Source organism: Asterias rubens, chromosome 11 (assembly GCF_902459465.1).
Source record: "Asterias rubens chromosome 11, eAstRub1.3, whole genome shotgun sequence".
In the NCBI taxonomy this organism is placed as follows: Eukaryota; Metazoa; Echinodermata; class Asteroidea; order Forcipulatida; family Asteriidae; genus Asterias; species Asterias rubens.
In genome coordinates this window covers 10,209,334-10,230,103 of record NC_047072.1, presented here as the reverse complement: position 1 = coordinate 10,230,103, position 20,770 = coordinate 10,209,334, and the positions used below count along the sequence as shown (strand labels likewise).

The 20,770-nt window shown below is 39.1% G+C and overlaps 1 protein-coding gene across 2 annotated transcripts; it reads right to left on the bottom strand.

The window, feature by feature from the left end:
- Positions 1-12,224: 12,224 nt before the first annotated feature.
- Positions 12,225-20,529, bottom strand: LOC117296588 (high-affinity lysophosphatidic acid receptor-like). Of its 2 annotated transcripts, none has more exons than XM_033779608.1 (2): positions 20,433-20,529; positions 12,225-15,677 (listed from the first exon to the last, which is right to left on the bottom strand). In XM_033779608.1, the coding sequence occupies exon 2, from the start codon at positions 14,870-14,872 to the stop codon at positions 13,697-13,699; it is 1,176 nt and encodes a 391-aa protein (XP_033635499.1). In that variant the 5' UTR covers positions 14,873-15,677; positions 20,433-20,529; the 3' UTR covers positions 12,225-13,696. The 2 variants fall into 2 exon arrangements, with proteins under 2 accessions (XP_033635499.1, XP_033635498.1); XM_033779607.1 differs by lacking the exon at positions 20,433-20,529 and adding an exon at positions 20,105-20,393.
- Between the last annotated feature and the right edge of the window lie 241 nt (positions 20,530-20,770).

The following is a 20,770-nucleotide window of genomic DNA, read 5'->3' as shown; positions in this document are numbered from 1 at the left end:
AGTGAGCATTAACTTTTGTTCTTATAGCTAGATGAAGCATTATTTTACACTCAGTGAACTTCAAATCACAAATATCACAAACAGACACAGAGGCATGATCACACTGGACCACATCGACCTTGGTCCCCACACTGCAAAACAATGGGGTGTCAGGTTAAAACCATGGGTATTGACACATATAGAAACCAACAAAATAATAAAAATGCATTACTTTTTAAAGACAGTGGACACTTGGTAATTGTCAAAGACTAGTCTTCACAGTTTGTGTATCTCATCTCAACATTTGCATAAAATAACAATCCTGTGAAAATTTGAGCTCAATCGGGCGTCGAAGTTGCGAGATAATAATGATAGAAAAAACACCCTTGTCACAAGAAGTTGTGTGCTTTCTGATGCTTGATTTGGAGACCTCAAATTCTTAACTTGAGGTCTCGAAATCAAATTCGTGGAAAATTACTTCTTTCTCGAAAACTACGTCACTTCAGAGGGAGCTGTTTCTCACAATGTTTTATACCATCAACCTCTCCCCATTACTCGTAATCAAGAAAGGTTTTATGATGATAATTATTTTGAGTAATTACCAATAGTGTCCACTGCCTTTAAACACTAATTTCTTCCAAAACAATTACATTGATGTTTATTTAACACCCTATGATGTTAATTTTGATTCTCTCCTCGGTATTAATAAGTACGTGACAACACCCACTTTATCAGTTTCCAACTTTACGTAATGCAACGTTTTTTGGTTTATAGTTCGGGTTGAAAAAAAGTAAACTTCACTGAAATAGCTAGTACTATTGCTCCTGATAACTAGGTAATAATCACAGAAAACGATGTCATTTCATTTTGAGTATGAATATTTGACTATTAACCTTGCGTTAAACCATCACCCAATCAAAAACAGGCAAACAGCTTGATTTATAAAGTCTCATTCCTGTGGAATAATTTGCTTTGTTGTTTGACAATTAACTCTGTATACTGCCCTCTTGTTTGTGCAACTAATTGGCTAACACACAAGATGTATATAAGGCCTACCCGTTATGTCATCACTCAATGTTCGCTGTTTTAAGTTTGAAAATGTGACCACGCGTGTTGCTACCACTTTGATTATTCATTTAAAAAAAATGGATATACTTGCCATTGCCGTTAAACCTAGCTAGTGTTGGTCCGTAGTTTGCGTAGTCGTCGTTCAAGACGTTGGATGCAGTAATCTGATTGTCGGCTATGGCGCCACTTTCCATACCGAGGCGAATCATGTTGCAAACTGGTTTACAAATTATTCAAGACAAAAGGTCATAAAACACAAATTACAGTAACGACACAAAACAAGCAAAAGAACTCCTTCCCAGTGTTTACTACGCTCATGTGTTGAAAATCGCTAAAGCGCACCATCTTTGACTGGCGAACAGCTATCGCCAAACTAGTTTATCGCCAAACTAGTCAAGATTTCAAGCTCACCAGTCAAGCTTTCCAGTCAAGGGAAAGCGATTTACAACTGAGCGTAGTACCTTATCAAATCGAGGACTAACGCCTTGGGCCAAGACTACTAATGCTGCTGTTCTGGACGTATTTTTGTACGTTTTTTTTATTCAGTTTGTAAAGAAATCGATGTCAGATACCGCAGTCACTTAATTGGATATCTTGGTGAAGTGATAATTAACCACAAGGCAATGGTAATAGTAAAAGCAAAGAACCACTCTGTACAGCGTGCCTACACAAATGAGCTCCTCGGCTAAATCAATCACAAGAACCATCTCTGCCCTCACAGGTACCATTTTACCCCTGGGTGGAGAGAATCATAAGTGTTTTGTTCAAGGACACAAGCTAGTGTCACGACCGGGATTCGAACCACAGTCTGCTGATCAAACACTGAGCCTGAATCCGGTGCTCTTATAACCGATCGGCCACGGCAAAGCATTCGTAGCAATGTCAAAGCATTTGGTCGGCACCAAAACGTAAAAATAAGCTAAAATGGGGATGGCTGGACACACTGCACGAAGAAATTACAACAGATGAAAAACAAGAATAACGGATTGGCAACCAAGGCCAGGAAAAGGGAAAAGAGGTAGACAGAGAAACAGATGGGGAGATGACAGCATGCAGGGTTGGTGATTGATGCAGGAACAACATTGACCAGAATTGCAAGAAATATAATTGAATGGCCTTCACATGAGGAGGGCTACATCTTTACACTGAATGAACACAGCCTAAATGCAAATGAAATGATGGAAACGTAAAATGAAAATTTTGAATTTTCCAACTACAAAGAAAAGTGCTTCTTGATTTTTTTTATATAACAGTGAGCAATGAACATTGGTTTTGCTTTTCTTATACAAACCTGTGACAGTAACTAGGAATGTACATTGTCCAGGGTTACCGGCAGCATCCCACGCCGTACAAGTGACTAGGGTGGTACCCACTTTGAAGAGGTCACCCGAAACGACAGCCACCCCTTCGGCGTCGTCACTGCAAGTGACAGTTACCTCGTTGCCTTTCGCCAACCACCAAATAGAAGCGGGAGTATCGCTGTCGTTGGTTAAGCCGAACACATCATGAGGGCAGTACACTATAGGACCTTCAGTATCGACTAGTGAAATATCGAACATTAAACATTATTGTTCCAGCATATGGTATATATCCTGCGACACCGAAGTTCTACAAACTGTTTTTGAGATTGATTAATGTTTTCAATGGATAGCTACTTATGAGTATTATAACACCCCTTACAAGTATTCTGCCTGCTCATTGGTTTAGAGCGCGTCACATGACATGTCTTAGTTTTGCTAGACGACTGCCGTGTGATAGTGCGTTGGTTTGCCGCGCGCTAGTCCGAAGACTAGCACACGGCGTGCAGTACCCAGACGTCCGTTGAGTGTACGAGGATGATAAATTAATAGTCTGTAACCATTTCGGATTGCACGACACTACATGCAGCTCAGTAAAAGTTTTTGCAATCTGTATTCGCGTCGACCGCGGATTGTAGCATTCAGGTCTGTAACTTAATAATAATAGTACAATATTTAGAAGAAATGTTTGGGGTGTTATAAAACAAATATTGACTGCTTTTACTCGTGCAATGGTTAAAACTATGACTCCCTCGGTGATCCCCGTAGCGTTCTATTTTCCCCCGGCTACGCCTCGGGGAAATAGATAGCTCCGGGGATCACCCCGGGAGTCATAGTTTTAGCCATAGCACTCGAAGCAGTCAATATTTGTATACTATGATCCAGACACACATTCATAGTTCATAGTAAAGTTAATTTTATTTCCACTGAAAATATAACCTTAACCTTAATTGATTAAGGGGGAGGTCCTTTAAAGCAAGCTTGTTGGATGGAGACCCCCCCCCCCCTGAATTTATTCATACATATCTGTGAACAAAAGAAAAATGCAAGAATATACCGATAAATAAATTGAAGGCACACAAACTAGTTACACATGAAAGACACTGTCAAAACCTGTAACGTTCAACAACAAAAAAGGATAGCACTATTTATAAAAACCTCATGCTTCCTGAATGAAGTAGATAAACAATTATCTGCAAACATGTTTTGTTGAATTTTTGTTGAACAACAAAAACAATTTCCAAGTCATGCTTTCCGCTACAAACGGTAATACACACTCAGCCGGCCCCGTTTCCTACCTGCTTCTGGTGAAGTTGTGTCGAATATTGGTGTTGTTGAAAGTTCCACAGGAACTTCGGTGATCTATTGAAGTAAATGGATTTAAATCGATTACTATAAGCCCATTAATTAAACATTTTGGTTCTTCTGCTTTTTGGCTCTAACATGACCCTTTTTTGGTTTTAAAGCTCCAAAAAGGCAAAATTTTGTGTTTTATTTGAGGGACTGTTCTCCATTCCTAGAAGACCTTTGGAGCCATATTTTAGTCTGTTTTTGTAGCCCAAAATAGCCCAACGAAGCCGGTGTGTCCCTTTAAACTCGCAAACAAATCTTGCAGTGTTTAAAGACTCTGGAAGGATTTCACAAAGAGTTAAGACTGGTCTTGTCTTGTCTTGTCTTGTCTTGTCTTGTCTCGATTTAGGACCAGTTAGGACTAGCCTTAAGTTTTCAATATATCATAGGACAAGTCCTAAGTTAGGACTAGTCCTAAATTAGGGCTAGTTCTAACCCTTGGTAAATTGTCAAGACCAGTATTCCCACTTGGTGTATCTCACAATTAATAAAAAAAATAACAAAAACCTGTGAAAATTTTGCCTCAATTGGAAAAGGGGGAACTTACATGTTCAGTTGTTGCCGCTTGGGCTTGGGGTGTTCCTTGTTCTGTCTTGGTTGTCATCGTCGTGGTTGCTGATTGGGTTTGGGTGGTAGCTGTTTCTTTGTCTGCTCTGGTTGTCGTATTCGGTGCCGCTGTTTGGGTTTGGGTGGTAGTACTTTCTTGATTTGTCTTGGTTGTCATCGTCGTTTCTTCAGGGAGTGGTTCGGCTTCATTTGATGAGTCACCGAAGTATGAAAAACCACCATCTTGCTTGTAACTCTCTGGGAAATCCTCCTTGCTGGCGTCGTTGAGCTGACAGATGCCACTGATGTCATTGTGATTGAATGACATACAGCGACTTTGCCTCCAGCAAAGCATCATACACTTGATCCGACCCGTCCCTGATTGATTTTGAAACGTATGACCGATCAGGGCGTGTTGCTGGTATGGTAGGAAAATGCTCCCTTTTACTATAGATCCGATGGTGCAACTCGTCTCAGTCGCTGATGCATCGTAGCACACCAATGCGAGTATCGCAGCGGTGAAAGGTACAACTCTTTTCATGGCTGTTGTGATCGCATCGACGTTCAAGAAAAGTTTTTGGTTTCGTTTCAAATGTAAACTCAATTGATTTGTTCTCAGATGGAATCTTGATAGACCTGTTACTTCGTGTAAACTGCAACGTTATTGATGCAGTCTGGCCTTAAGTTTATTGAACGATTTGGATCATACCATGACGTGAGGGGTTTTTCATTTCAAATAAATATATTTTAAGCATAGCAATAAAGCAAGTAAGACTCTAATCAGCAACACACGTGGCGAAATATAGAATAAACCCAAATATTCAACTTTTATAATGAAGGCATGCAGATCGTCCAAAAAACTTAATCTGAAATGGCATTTGTAACACCTTTTTGATCCCCCCCCCCCTGAATGATGTGCGCATCGCCGCTACCCTTGCAGTACAAATTAGCACTGTGTTATTTGTATATGTCTTATCTATATTGTGTCCCCCACCCTTCAAAAGTTGGAGGGGGGGGGGAGGTACCAGTCCTGCCCCCCCCCCTGATTGACGCCCATGGCCCGACGTAATTTATTTCCTAGTAAAGTAATCAGTGGCTATTCACAGGTTCACATAGACAGTTGAAAATATACAAACTGTTAATAGACAAATTGACCCGACAACCAATAATTCAACACTTTTTAATTTCACTTTGTAAACTGCAACACATCAACGGTGATGCAGATTAATTCGTGATGGAGAAGGTCCATATGCATTTATGTCATGATCTAGACTTGAAGAAGGAGGTTTCATAAAATCACCCTAAAGAGCATATTAAATAGCTTAGATGAATCATCACAGTCTCTATCTGTCTTATGTTGAAATCTTAAAAGCTCAGTTTCTTGACTAGTATTCATGAACTTAAAATAATGCAACAGTTGTGTTTTCCCACTATTATTCTCTTGCCGATTCGATGACCTACCTAAGCCTAAATTCCACAGGTTTGTTATTTTGAGCATAATTATCTTGGGCTGCGTGCAAATACTGGCCTTTGCAAGTACCAAAACGTGTCCAGGACCCAATTTCATAGAGCTGCTAAGCACGAAAATTTGCTTAGCATGAAATTTCTTCCTTGATAACAACAGGATTACTAACCAAATGTCCATGTGATTTTCAGGATAAGCAAACAACAGCTGATTACTAGTAACAAGCAATTATGCAACAAACAGAAATTTTGTTGGTAATCCTGTTCTTTATCAAGAGAGAAATTTCATGCTAAGCAAATTGTTGTGCTTAGCAGCTCTATGAAATTGGGCCCTGTGCCTAAGCTCGCATAAAATGTTTGCACTGGTCATATCATATAATCGAAACTATCCCGTAGCATAATGCATCTAGGGGGGCACAGCAACATTTAAATCGTTACAGAAAACAAAATGGTAGATGAACCGTGTTTGCATGTCCCGCCAAAATACGCTGACAAAAGCCAGGCATGCACACTTATTCTCAAATGACAATTGAGGTTAGTAATGACAATTTGGTTAGCGTTGAAAACACACACTACCCCCAGTCGGTTGGACTGTGCTTCATTTTTAAAGTGGCGAGGGCACCAAGGCATTTTCTCCTACGAGGAAGCTGTAAATTCCGGCTTGAATATGTTTCATGTTTCATGTCCCTTCAGGGCCACCATTATATGTTTTGATACTAACGTCTCGCAGTGTCACTGAAACACCAACAATTATCCTGATGGGATTTGACGTCAGACATATCAGATAACTTAACCAAACTAATAAATCTATAGTGATGTGTTGTATCACGTTATGGACAATAAGGGAGTTGTGCTGCCCCCCCCCCCCACCCCCTCCCTCCTCCCGCACCCACTCGACACTGCCCCAGATACGTGACGCCACATAAATTGACCATCTTTTGTAAGAGTTCAGAAAACTATACAAAAAAAAACATTTTTCACCATAGCTGTTTATGACCGTTATTGTATTTGCCAACAAGCTCTGCCAGCCAGTTCTGCCCGCATTACAAAAACAACAAATTAATCACAGGGGGGAGAACTTATAATACATCAACAAATTTCAAAATATTAAAGGGAATGTACACGTTTGGTAGTTACTCAAAACAAATATTAACTTAAAAACTGACTTGGTAAGGAGCATTGGAGAGCTCCTCATTAAAACATTGTGGGAAACGACTCCCTCTGAAGTAACATAGTTTTTGAGAAAGAGGTAATTTCTCACTTAAATAATAAAAAAGACTTCTAGCTAAAAGTCTTCTCTTCCTATCTGAAAGCACACAAATTCGTCCGACAAGGGTGTTTTTTCTTTCATCGTTTTCTCGCACCTTCGATGACCGATTGAGCCCAAATTTTCACAGGCTTGTTATTTTATGCTTATGATGGGATACACACAAGTGAGAACACTGGTCTTTGACCAGTTACCGAATGTGTACAGTTCCGTTAATGACTTGACTGATTGTGTTTATGTTTTATTTGTTTGCTTCGGGTGACGCCATGGGGGTCCTAAATTATTCTCCTCAATTGCTGATTATCAAACTGCTGTTTCATAAAATTTCTTTTGTTTCCTAATGGATAGACCATAAAAATATGAATGAGTTGTTGCAAACTGCTTACCAACCAAATGGACCCAAGTATAACATCTACAAATATTAGTTATAGTGGACTTATGTTTTGATCATAGCAGAGTCTTTCTCGAAGGTTGAACAGAAAGAAAGAGAGAGAGAGAGAGATCTTGTTATTTGGTTTAAAGACACTGGACACTATTGGTAATTGAAACCAATCTTCTCATGCACTTGCTGTATCTTAACAGATGCATAAAATAACAAACCTGTGAAAACTTGAGCGCAACCGGTCATCGAAGTTGCAAGATACATTAAAAAGAAAAAACATCCTTGTCACACGAAGTTGTGTGCTTTCAGATGCTTGATTTCGAGACCTCAAGTTCTAAATCTGAGGTCTCGACATCAAATTTGTGGAAAATTACTTCTTTCTCGAAAAATACTCCACTTCAGAGGGAGCCGTTTCTCACAATGTTTTATACTATCAAGGTTTTATGCTAATAACTATTTTGAGTAATTACCAATAGTGTCCCCTGCCTTTAAAGGGACACGATGCCTTGGATTGTGCGAAAGCGTTTGTTTTGAAACAAATTATGGTGTTTTAAGAGTAGAAGATGTTTTAAAAGTAGAATACAATAATCCATATACAAATTCCCTCAAAATTGTGAGGTTTTCCCTTTTACTTTAAAAACTAACATGTTCCACCATTTGCTTGAACCGAACCAAATGTTTAAAGGGATGGTACACGTTTGGTAATTGTCAAAGACCAGTGTCCTCACTTGGTGTATCCCATCAAAAGCATAAAATAACAAACCTGTGAAAATTTGAGCTCAATTGGCCATCGGAGTTGCGAGAAAATGATGAGAGAAAAAACACCCTTGTTGGACGAATTTGTGTGCTTTCAGATAGGAATAAAATACTTCTAGCTAGAAGTCTTATTATTTTAGTGAGAAATTACCTCTTTCTCAAAAACTACGTTACTTCAGAGGGAGTCGTTTCCTACAATGTTTTATACTACCAACAGCTCCCCAATGCTCGTTACCAAGTCAGTTTTTAAGTTAATATTTGTTTTGGGTAATTACCAAACGTGTACCTTCCCTTTAACCCCACCATATTTTATTTCATAATAAACACATTACTTGTATCAGATGTAGCGCTCAAAGCCCAGTCCATACCTCTAAGCTAAAGGGAAAAAGTTACAACCAGGGCCCAATTTCATAGAGCTGCTAAGCACAAAAATTTGCTTAGCATGAAATATTTTGCCTCTTGATAAAAACAGGATTACCAACCGATTTTCACATGATTTTCAGGATAAGTAAACAACAGCTGAATACCAGTAACAAGAAATATGCAACAAATGGAAATTTGGTTGGTAATCCTGTTTTTATCAAGTAAGAAATTTCATGCTAAGCAAATTGGTGTGCTTAGCAGCTTTATGAAACTGTGCCCTGTTCAAGAGAGCTTTTAGATTTAAATGAACTTTGTTTATTTTAGGCAGTCCTACAGGCTCCAGCTGGTTTTCTTTCCTTCATTTCTGAAACTGATTTGCTTATTGAGATGTATCTTTTAATGTTTTTTTTTACCAATGTGCATTTTTGTCTGCCCGAGAAATTTAATAATATAATTATTTACAAATATAATCAAGAAAGATTTCCAATATCATTTTAAACTCTGAGTGAAGGCACTTTCAAAATCAATTGACAAACAGCAAAAAGTTATAGTGTGAAAGTTCTTATGACTTTATTTGTACCAGAAAAGGCTTTGGTTAATGATATACGAAAACAATATGTTATAACTACCTTATGGATTATTGCACAAAACATTTGGTAAAACACCGCTGTACTAATTTGTACACATAAAACAAAGTTACAATATTGATCATTGTACAGTACACCACCATAGAGCAAGGAACACCACACATCACAACTTGTTATCTAATTACATCAATATTCAGTTAACGAGTTATTGTAAAACAAACTGTTCCCAATTTCATAAAGCTGCTGAGCAGAAAATACTGCCTGCTATTTTCTAAGCAGAAATTGGCAATAAACTGCAATGAGCGATGAACACTGTGAACTACATGTAGAATTAAACGCTGAATCAACAATCAACTTGTACCATGGGTCAACTCGTACCCAAGATCGAGCAATGCTTACCATGATATTGGTTACCACTTACCAGCCAAAATACTATTCCACAAGTATGATCTGCAACTGGTATCCTGTTCATTTAAAGGCAGTGGACACTATTGGTAATTACTCAAAATAATTATTAGCATAAAACCTTACTTGGTAACGAGTAATGGGGAGAGGTTGATAGTATAAAACATTGTGTAAAACGGCTCCCTCTGAAGTATCATAGTTTCCGAGAGAGAAGTAATTTTCAACGAATTTGATTTCGAGACCTCAAAATTAGATTTTGAGGTTTCGAAATCAAGGATCTGAAAGCACACAACTTCGTGTCAAAAGGGTGTTTTTTCTTTCATTATTATCTCGCAAGTTCGACAACCAGTTGATGAGCTCAAATTTTCACAGGTTTGTTATTTTATGCATATATTGAGATACACCAAGTGAGAAGACTGGTCTTTGACAATAACCAATAGTGTCCAGTGTCTTTAAAGGGGGTCACTCGGGTAACTTCTAACAACGTTTGCTCATCCTGTGCTCTTTTGGGTCATATAACTTGTGGAGTAATAACCAAAAGTACACCCTGCTTTTAAAGAAAAATTAAAAACCAAGTTGTTGCACAAAAAAGAAGCACCACTGTAAACACTCTATAACATAACAAAAACTTCAATGACAAACTTCAATGACAAATTCCATATAATCCATAAATACATGTACATGTAGTAAGTAGATTTACTGAGAAGGCCTGCTAATAAGTTGAAATTATTGCCTAACATTTTTCTGCTTAGCAGAAACACTGGAAACCACAGTGCCCAGTTTCATAGAGAAGCATGAAAAGCATTTAAGCATAGTAAAATTATGCTTACCAGAATAAGGTGACTAGCCAAACTACCAAGTCACTGCATCCAGCTCAGTTCTGCTAAGCAGACATGTGTTTTTGGGCCCTGCGCTGGATACATATTCTACTCATCACAAATGGTTCATGTCTGTGACTATGCTTTGGCAGGTAACCTTAAAGGCACTGTACACGTTTGGTACTTGTCAAAGACCAGTGTTTCTTACTTGGTGTATCCCATAATAAGCATAAAATAACAAGCCTGTAAGAATTTGGGCTCCATTAGTCAACGAAGTTGCGAGAAAGTGATGAAAGAAAAAAAAAACACTTGTTGGACGAATTTGTGTGCTTTCAGAAAAGAATAAAAGACTTCTGTCTAGAAGTATTTTATTATTTTAGTGAGAAATTACCTCTTTCTCAAAAGGTGTTACTTCAGACGGAGTAGTTTCCACAATGTTTTGTACTATCAACAGCTCTCCAATGCTTTTTACCAAGTCAATTTTTAAGTTAATATGTGTTTTGAGTAATTACCAAACGTGTACCTTCCCTTTAAAGTAGTAAGCTGAACTGTTTACACTTAAGAACCTCTATGAAGCTACATGTCGACCATACTCTATGAAGTAGACCCTGAATCCCAAATTATAAAATTCCCTGCTAGCCGTTGAAGTAAGCTTGATGGAGTTCCCTGCTTCTGTAAGCTACAATTAGAGCCATTAAAGGATTTCGGTACTTTTTCAAAATGTCCATAGGTTTACATTAAACAGGGTTTTTAGAATAATGATAGTGGAAAGCTTCCCTTCAAATCTTACTTACTGAGGTGCTGTAGTTTTTGCATGATGTAGTTATAATAATGTGTTCCTGTCTTGATAATCTGGCCTATAAATCAGCATTACATAAACAACAACCTAATCAGGCCTATAAATCACCATTACACAAAAACCGATTTCATATTACCTTCAACCAGGATGTAAAGCTGCACCATATATTATAATACCTCCTTTAAAGACAGTGGACACTATTGGTAATTGTCAAAGACTAGTCTTCACAGTTGGTGTATCTCAACATGCATAAAAAAACAAACCTGTGAAAATTTGAGCTCAATCAGTCTTTGAAGTTGTGAGATAAAAATGAAAGAAAAAACACCATTGTCACACGAAGTTATGTGCTTTCTAATGCTTGATTTCGAGACCTCAAATCCTAAACTTGAGGTCACAAAATCAAATTCTTGGAAAATTATTTCTCTCTCGAAATCTACGTCACTTTAGAGGGAGCTGTTTCTCACAATGTTTGGTACTATCAACCTCTCCCCATTACTCGTAATCAAGAAAGGTTTTATGATGATAATTATTTTGAGTAATTACCAATAGTGTCCAGTGCCTTAAAAAAAAACCCAATAATACTGTACTATGCAATACTAACAGGGCTGGCAATGGTTTTTCTTGGACACAGTTGACTTGACCTGTAAATTATTCTGGCATTTGGTTCTTTCTTTAAATGATGATATAATTTTTTCCCAGTGGAAAAAATACTCAAAGCTGCGTGGGTGAATTACAGTTTGTTTTACATGTCTTTGGCCGAGTTGAATGCACCTGAAACATATTAAAAGGACCAGACACTTCCTGGTTATTGTCAAAGACCAGTATTCTCACTTGATGTATCATATCATTTTGTGGTAACATAAACATCAAATGTATGCATCAAATAACAAACTGGTGAAAATTTGGGCTCAATTGGTCAACGAAGTTGCACGAGAATAATAAAAGAATAACACGTCCTTGTTTCATTGCTTTGTGTGCTTTCAGATGCATACTAAAAGGCTTCAGCTGAAGTATTTTATCATTCGAGTGAGAAATGACCTCTTTCTTAAAAACTACATTCTGGAGTACGTTACTGTTTCTCACAATGTTTTATACTATCAACAGCTCTCCATTGCTCGCTGCCAAATAAGCTTTTATGCTGAAAATTATTTTGAGTAATTACCAATAGTGTCCAGTCCCTTTAAAGCTAATGTAACCAAACTGAAAAACACAATATTATAATGACACTATTCATCCTAAACAAATTGATTTAAACGCAATTACACGGACAATATTGAACATGTAGAGTTGAAGAAAAAAATAATTATTCAAAGGGTTGCTTTGACAACATTGGTTTTAAGTACAAATTAATTGGCTAGTTTTCAATGATTAAAAACTAAACAAACTTAATAATATTTGTTTGCACAATATTTTGTTTCATGCTCAACCATGGGGGCAATGTACACGGATGTAGTTTTCCATTACTGTATGCAAATCTGAGCCTCATACATGTATTATATTCTTGAAACTAAAAAGAAACGAACTAGAGGAGCACAGTGTCTAAAATCTTTCTGTTAAGAGTTACCCCTTGTCCTTTTCAAAGATTTCTTTCAAGCACAAAAAACCTGTAATTAGTATACTTGTGATCAAAAAATGCCCCTGGAAAAATATCAGGGAACAGGTATGGTCTGCATTTTTGTGGAGTCAACTAATTGGTACCTCAAATGCGGGACATGTGCTGTCAGCAGTGGCTCCATATTTTGGTAAAGTAGGGAAATTTATTCAAGATGTAGGCCTACATAAAATAAAATGACATTTTACACTATATTATTAGGACAGTAAGTTTTCACGAACAGCCAAGTTTGATTTGCAATTTTGTACATTGAAGTACATGTTGTGTACTACATAGCGATGGCACAGTGCCAAAAATTACAAGCATGTACAAATGTACTCCGTTTTTAGAGTTTTCACAAACAGGCAATTCCGTTGGTTTGTACACAATGCGCTGCACACAGACCTCAATAATGCACAGATTTTACAAAAAGGCAGGACTTTGTATTTTTGGTTTTAATTAAGTTTTTTACTAATTAATTAAACTTTGATGAAAATAACATCAAATGTGCATGATTTAAGATCCACTTTCATGGTTGTTAAAATGTTAAAGTTTAATTGACAAACGGTCTCCGAAACAATGATTAAAAAAATTGTTTAACTTCAATATCTGTGATTTCCTCCAAACAAGATTGGCTGTGGGGCTTATAAAGCCTCTTCGTGAAAAAGATGTACAAACAACATATTATTGTACAATGCAATTGGCTGCACATTTTTAGGATGCGTGTGCAGTTATCACAGACAAGCCTCATTTATGCAATATGCTGACCATGCTTGAGCTGACAGTGTAGCCATGCAAGCTGTAAGAGCAAGGGATTCATACATTACACAATTGGTTCAAGATTCCACAACGAATTCAACTAATACACCAAACTACACGTAAGCTGCTTGACATCAATTCTACACACATTCCATAAATATAAATATTAAGAATTTTAAAATGACAAAAATAAATAATTATGACCTGTGAACGTTTTCCGTTATACTGATATTAATAAATAGATAATAAATATTTTAACAGCTGTCATACTGACGATTGTTCATTGCACTCATACATTGCACTAGGGCGAATCCTTCTGCGCGTGCGCCCGGGCAGCTTGGGCAGAAGGCGAAAAGTCTTGGGAGCCAACTCCCGGCAAGCCTCGCGAAATTTTTTGATGCGCCAGCAGTAGATGATTGGGTTGAAGGCTGAGTTGAGATAGGTCAGCCACACGATCACGGCCTCGGCAAAAGGGTTCATCCTGTGGGATTCCGAGAAGAGTTCGACGTACATGCCGATGGCGGAGGGCGCCCAACACATAATGAAGACGATGAATAATAGAAGGATAGTGGTGAAGGCACGGGTTTTAAAACTCATGTCCATGTTGACGCGAGACGGGCGAGGCAGAGTCGTCAGGCCAAGCTTGTTTGCCTGGCTGATGCTAAGAGACTCCGGGTGGTTCTGCACACGTAGGGAGTTGCGGCGCACCGTGTTTAGTATGAATAAATACGAGAAGGACATGGCGGCACACGGAATGTAGAAAATGGCTAGGTAGAGACAGACGATGTAGGCTTTGTCGGCAGGGTTGATGGGCATCTGGACTCGACACTGCGCCTGGCCGGGCGAGTACCCGAGGTGGGACCATCCCACAACGGGTGGGAAGGCCACCAGGAAGCTGCTTAGCCAGGAAACACCGATGACAATCTTGGCTCGGTGGGGGTTCAGCTTGTCTTTCCGACGCACGATGATGAAGTATCTGTCAACCGAAATCGTGGCCAGAATGAAAGTCGCTTCCATGACGAAAAAGATATACAGAAAGGCCGTAATCTCGCACATGACTTGCCCTAGGATCCACGCCCCTTGGAGTAAGGTGATCAGGGCGAAGGGCATGCAGAATAGCGACACCATGATGTCAGCGAAGGCCAGGTTGGCGAGGAGCAGGTTGATTGCGGACCGCATCGCCGGCTTCTGGTACACAATCAGACACACGATGCTGTTTCCCAGAATGCTGATAAAGATCATGCAGACCATGAGGATTGTCAGCGGGATGATTGCGCCGAGCGACATCGGTAGTGACACCGGTAGAGACACCGTGCTTTCAGGCTCCTCGGAGCTCGTGCTGGTTTGATTTATTATGATGCACGTGGAACCGATCAAGCTGCTGCCACCAGGGTCGTCGCTACTGCTTGCTGTACTCGTGGCATCCATTGGGAATGTCATCGCCACATCGCCATAGGAAAAAACAATGCAAGCATTGTTGATAATAAATAACTTGTTGCCGAGACCTTAACAAGTAGATGTGATGGCAACCATGTTCGGGGATCCTGAGCGTATCTGGACATGAGACGCATTACGTACCCAACTCCAGTAACAGCAGCACGACTGTAGTTCTTTACTGTCCTGTATAACATCACACTGGCAGACAGAACCTCGGCAAGAATTGCACTCATCAATTGGCACAACACACGGGAAACTTTCTTATTAACATCTTAATGTTTCACATTGGCACAAGGCCACAGGTGAGTATGTCGATTGCAGCTTTGCCCCTTTTATAAAGAGCACACTTTTTGATAGGTCATCAAACAGTACTAAAATACGAACCACTTGTTATCTCTCATGTAGTAAGCAATGGTGGCTTCCTAGCTAGAAGTAGAATCATTCATGTTTGGTTTGAACACACATGACAGCCTCCAAATCACGCCTTGTGCTGATTGCGTCTCCTACAGCTGATCTACGCCAACCATTTCCTCCATGGATTACCAAATAAATCACCTCCTACCCCTCCATGTCTGCCCCGATGCTCTGTCTGTGTATACATCATGAGGAGGTCCGGCGGCGTGACAAATTAGTCTTTCACATGGGACGGCATCGGGTGTTGTGTTACTGATGATGCTCATTTTTTATGTCGGTGAAGTCCGTAGCATTGCGTTCATACCCTGTGCATCGTTCCACTTGTTGACTCACTTTCTACACTTAACGTACAATGTATGCTGCACTGATAAAGGGATTCGGTGTAGATGTGCACCTGTGTAAAAATTAAGAAGTAAATTAATACCTTAATTTTCGGTTTGTGCTGTAACAAGTTAAATTTTATAATTGTTTTGTGTGTGATGGCCAAAATTACAAAAATACCTACAATAGCATCTCTACAAAAAGGTTTGTTAAATTTCAAATACATGTTGTCCCTAATGATTGAATGGAGTCTTACAATAGGGGTCTATTGACCCATTTCACCTGACGTCATCATCAGAAAAATCTTGAATGCACCATACTGGTGGGCAATTTTACTGTGTGTTTTCATATATAACTCTATGCAAAGAGTATGCTGTGCGTTATGCAGCGAAGTGCGCATTTTAGGCGACGCGGGGTTAATACACGTAAACCTAACTGCCCACCAACATGGTGAGCGTGGCATCAGTTGCCGCGTGTGACATGCGTGCAAGGGGTCAATATGGCACACTACATAAAACATTTATAGAACCTACTAGACTGGCTATCATGATCTCCTCACTCACCTTGCGTTTTAAATTTTATCTAATGACAAAATTTAAAACTACAACTATACTGTAGTAACCTGTTTTTTACACAACTAGTTTCAGATTTTATAATAAATATCTGATTTGTAAGCAATTGATGTGTTAATTTTGTTGAATTTTTTTTTAATTCTGGGACAAAGATGCTCATCTGACTTTTAAAGCCATTGGACCCTTTTGGTAAACAGTATTGTCCAAGGCCCACACTTTGTGTATCACAACTTCTATATCAAATAACAAACCTGTGAAAATTTAGGCTCAATCGATCATCGGAGTCGGGAGAAAATAACGGGAAACCCACCCTTGTATCCGCGTGTTTCGCTGTGGTCAGGACATGTGTTTAAAATAAATCGGTAATTCTCGATATCGAGAATTGATACTGTTTTACTGTTTTTCTCAAAAATTTAAGCATTTCATGGAGTAATATTTCAAGAGAAGTCTTTCACCACTACCTTCTGTAAACCCTGTAAGTTACTTGTAAATCTGTGAACTTTTATTTTTGTTTCTGCACCGAAAGGGTCCAATGGCTTTAAACTTTTATAAATAGAAAATTGATGTGTGACGCAGTTGAGCAAACATAGACTGTAATAAAAGGCTTCCGGGTTGCAATTGCATCATCTGGCAATTATCACTGCTCACTGCGTATCAAAACCAAGCGTTACATTAGGTTTTGTGATCAGAGGTGAGCACAACAAAATCTTCATTTTATTTTGCAGTTTTATTCTCGGGTTTATTTTACTTTTTTATTTTACTTTCATATTATCACTATTACGACATCCCCACAACACATTACATTGACGGAAACAAAATCTCATCCACAAAAAACATCCACGGTTGGGCCCATGCAAGACTTGCACTGTCTACATCGTATAACATGTACCCTGTTTTAACTTGAGATTAGATGAGTTAGAGATTTGTTATAAATGTTTTTCCCACTTTCATGAGAATCATTGGAAAAATTTGGGAATTAAAGAAAGCCTTGGCTTGGAGTCCCTCTATAATTAAACAATGTACTCGGCCGCGTCAGGTCATTTTGGAGCAGTTGTACAATAGTTAAAATGTGTCTTGCTCAATGACACAAGTGCCAGATCTGAGCTTTGAATCCATATTGTGATGACCCAGGCACAAGGGCCCAATTTTAGTGGCTTCTTATATATAGTGCTCAGGTCCATCACACAGTGACGCTCATGCTGCTTCAACATTATTACCCATGGTCACATCTCAGCTCCCTGGGGAGTATACAGCCTGCAGCCTTTGCTGCCAATGTAGCGCACTAAGCTAATCAATCACAAGAACCGTTTCTGGCCTCGCAGGTACCCATTTACCCCTGGGCGGAGAGAAGCAAGTGTCTTGCTAAGGGACACAGGTGTCACGACCGGGACTTGAACCCACACTGCTGAACAGAAACACAAGAACTGGAGTTAGGTGTTCTCTTATCCTCTTGGCCACGACACGCCCACAAATTGTCTGCCTAATGTACAATACTTGTCTGCCTACAATCATCATTCTCCGCTTACTGAGCCAAAACAAATTTCTGTGACAGCTAATTTTAAACAAAGAATGCAGGACTACGTGTTGCAGTACACGTACATATGTATGTACCCATACATCTTTCAGCATGAATTTTACTATAGCGCCTGCAGCAAACATTATGCCGCAATGCGTCTTGGGAATTAAAAACTAGTCGTGACTAGTGTCAAAGTCGCGACTATTTTAGGCACGACCAGTCGAGTAGTACATTTCACTAGTCGCCCAGGCCTAACATGTTTACATATTTCAGTGTGCACTGTATGTGAACAGCAAGCAAAGTACAATTTTAATTGAACTCCCCTTGTACATGAACATGACATGTATTTACTAACAGGCCTGTATGCTTCGTTTTTGAAGGGTCAAGGGCACCAAGGCATTTTCTCTTTGGCAAAGGGCACCCTATGAGGAAATTGTACATTTTTACAGGAGCATTTCAAGGGCACCAAGGCAATGGCAAGGGGCAACATGGAGGCAATCGCCTCCGTTGCCTCCGTGAAGTATCAGACCTGTACGAACAACCTTTCTTTGCATCCCCATATCTTTTTTTTAAAGTGATTATAAAGCAATGTTATTGTACTATTTATTTTCAAAACTATCCTATTTTCTTCTCTCCATTTATGGATGAGGAAAACAGTCACCTCTCCTCATATAAAAAACCTCCCACAAAGTCGCACATATGAAACATACATATAAATCTATGCCTTACGTTGATGTGCGGAGTGCTGCTAATTATTAAATTTTAATTTATCACCATAATAAAAGAGTATCACTAAATTATTATGTATTGTTCATGATCGTATAAATTTATTATTATAATTTTTTGTATTCATCATGACATTATTAATGGCTGTATTCTCAATAAAATTGCAACCATTGTCTCCATCACAGGCACATCGTATAACTCATGAACTATACTGTTACTAGGTCCGTTCCGCTCACTAGTCATGGACTTATGACTCATGTAAACAGTAGTTCTTCATGCCAGTACCACTAGACTACAGAAACAGTTGCCGGAGATTACAATTTTTTTCAAGGCTTGCAAAATAAATGGGCATTGCACAATGTCTCGGGAATACTGACATGACTCAACTGTCAATAATTTGATAGTTGATAGTATGATGAATATATATGATTATTGCAGTACTATCAATAATTCGGGAATAACAGTGCGCGGACCCGGTCTTCACTGCGTGGTGATGACCAGGTTGGTGGCTGGCGCTGTTAACAGACCGAGCCAGAGGGGAGGTCCGTTAACAGCGCCAGCCATCAACCAAGGTCATTACCACGCAGTGAAGACCGGGTCCGAACACTGTTATTCCCATTAACAAATACTTTTTTTAGCGAATTAAACGGCTAAAATTGTCAAAATTTTGGGACTTTTCTCTCGGCGATACTTCCAGACATGTTCAGGGGCCATATTTGAGCTTTTGATGGTTCCCATCTCTTTCGTGCGTTAATCACATTACTGATCTTTGAGACCAGTTTGACTCTTTTTAAATAATGATCTGTTCAGCGCCTTCACTGGGTTCAAAGGAGTCAAATGATTGGACGATAGCTGTTCTTTGAGCATTAAAGGAACACGTTGCCTTGGATCGGTCGAGTTGGTCTTTGAAAAGCGTTTGTTATAATATGCATATGGGTAAAAAGATGCTGTAAAAGTAGAATACAATGATCCACACAAACATGCCTCGAAATTACACGGTTTTCCTTTTACCTCGTCAACTAACACGGTCGGCCATTTATGGGAGTCAAATTTTTGACTCCCATAAATGGCCGACCGTGTTAGTTCGCACAGTAAAGGGAAAACCACGCAATTTCGAGGCAAACTTGTGTGGATCATTGTATTCTACTTTTAAATTATCTCTCCAACCATATGCATTTTATAACAAACGGTTACAAACGCTTTTTTATAGACCAACTCGTCCGATCCAAGGCAACGTGTTCCTTTAAAACGCGCGCATGAACTCAGCGTCCATGTAGCATGTTGCTGACTGTAGTAAACAAGATCATATATGGACAAATGAGTTTATACGTGCGCACCTGTTACACGCGTGCACTCAAAATTGATACATTTTCAGCGCCCGTATGCGCAAGTGCGCGAAGTTGCAATAAAACATGGATATAAATAAGCATGCGATACAGTGCAACGCGCAAGAGGTTTACACAATGTATGCTGATTTAAATTAGGGGCCACTTATTCGCTATTTTCCAAAGCTGGTCTTTATAGTTTTATACTGACCATTTAACACTCCCCCGCGTGACCGGGTTTTGACCAGTCAGAGACTTGAAACCGTCCAAGGTGTTTATTAATCACGTTTCTAATTCTAACAACAATTAGTATTTTAATTTAGATAAATTCATTCAATCAAATGATTTATAATTTATTTACCTCTCATCAGTCTCTCATTTCATGTGCAGTACAGAGCAGACTTTACATTTACAACGAGATGCATGTATTGCACTGAATGCTCCAAATGACGATACTTCTCTGCATGTGCAGTACTGCAGTGTCGACTGTCAGTTACGTCTGGTCATCAGCAGTGGTCTGTCATGTCGAGACTAGTGGTCAGTCTCTGCAGTCAGTGTCAATTCCTGGACAGCCGATTGCGTTGTGTACACCCACCTTACATTACAATAAAACCCTCTGAGTCTGATATTGTGATAAACAAACTTGTTAATTCTAGCCTGGCAAAATGCATTACATCATATATACTTACAACATGTCTGCATCGAAATTCGTATGCATGTATTACGGTAACCTCTTTATCGACGAAGCAGAGAATGTAAATTAGTGACAGTGCCTCTTTTTTCTCTCGTCGGTAAAAAATTGCAAAAACATGATTGGAAAGGCCTGCCGTTGGTGGCGCTGTAACACCAAAATATTAGAGGCTGTTAGGTTGTGGGTGGGGCTTGGAGGAAGGGGTGGGGGTATCGCAGAGGGACGGTAAGTTCTGCGTTTTAGAAACATTTTTAGAGCACAAAATTTGAGTGCTGTAAAACAAAATGTGTTTGGGAGTGCATACACTATGGTGGCTTTAATAGAAAACATCATTAA

Excerpts from the sequence above, each read along its gene's own strand:
- LOC117296588 (XM_033779608.1), bottom strand. The coding sequence starts at position 14,872 with ATGACATTCCCAATGGATGCCACGAGTACAGCAAGCAGTAGCGACGAC.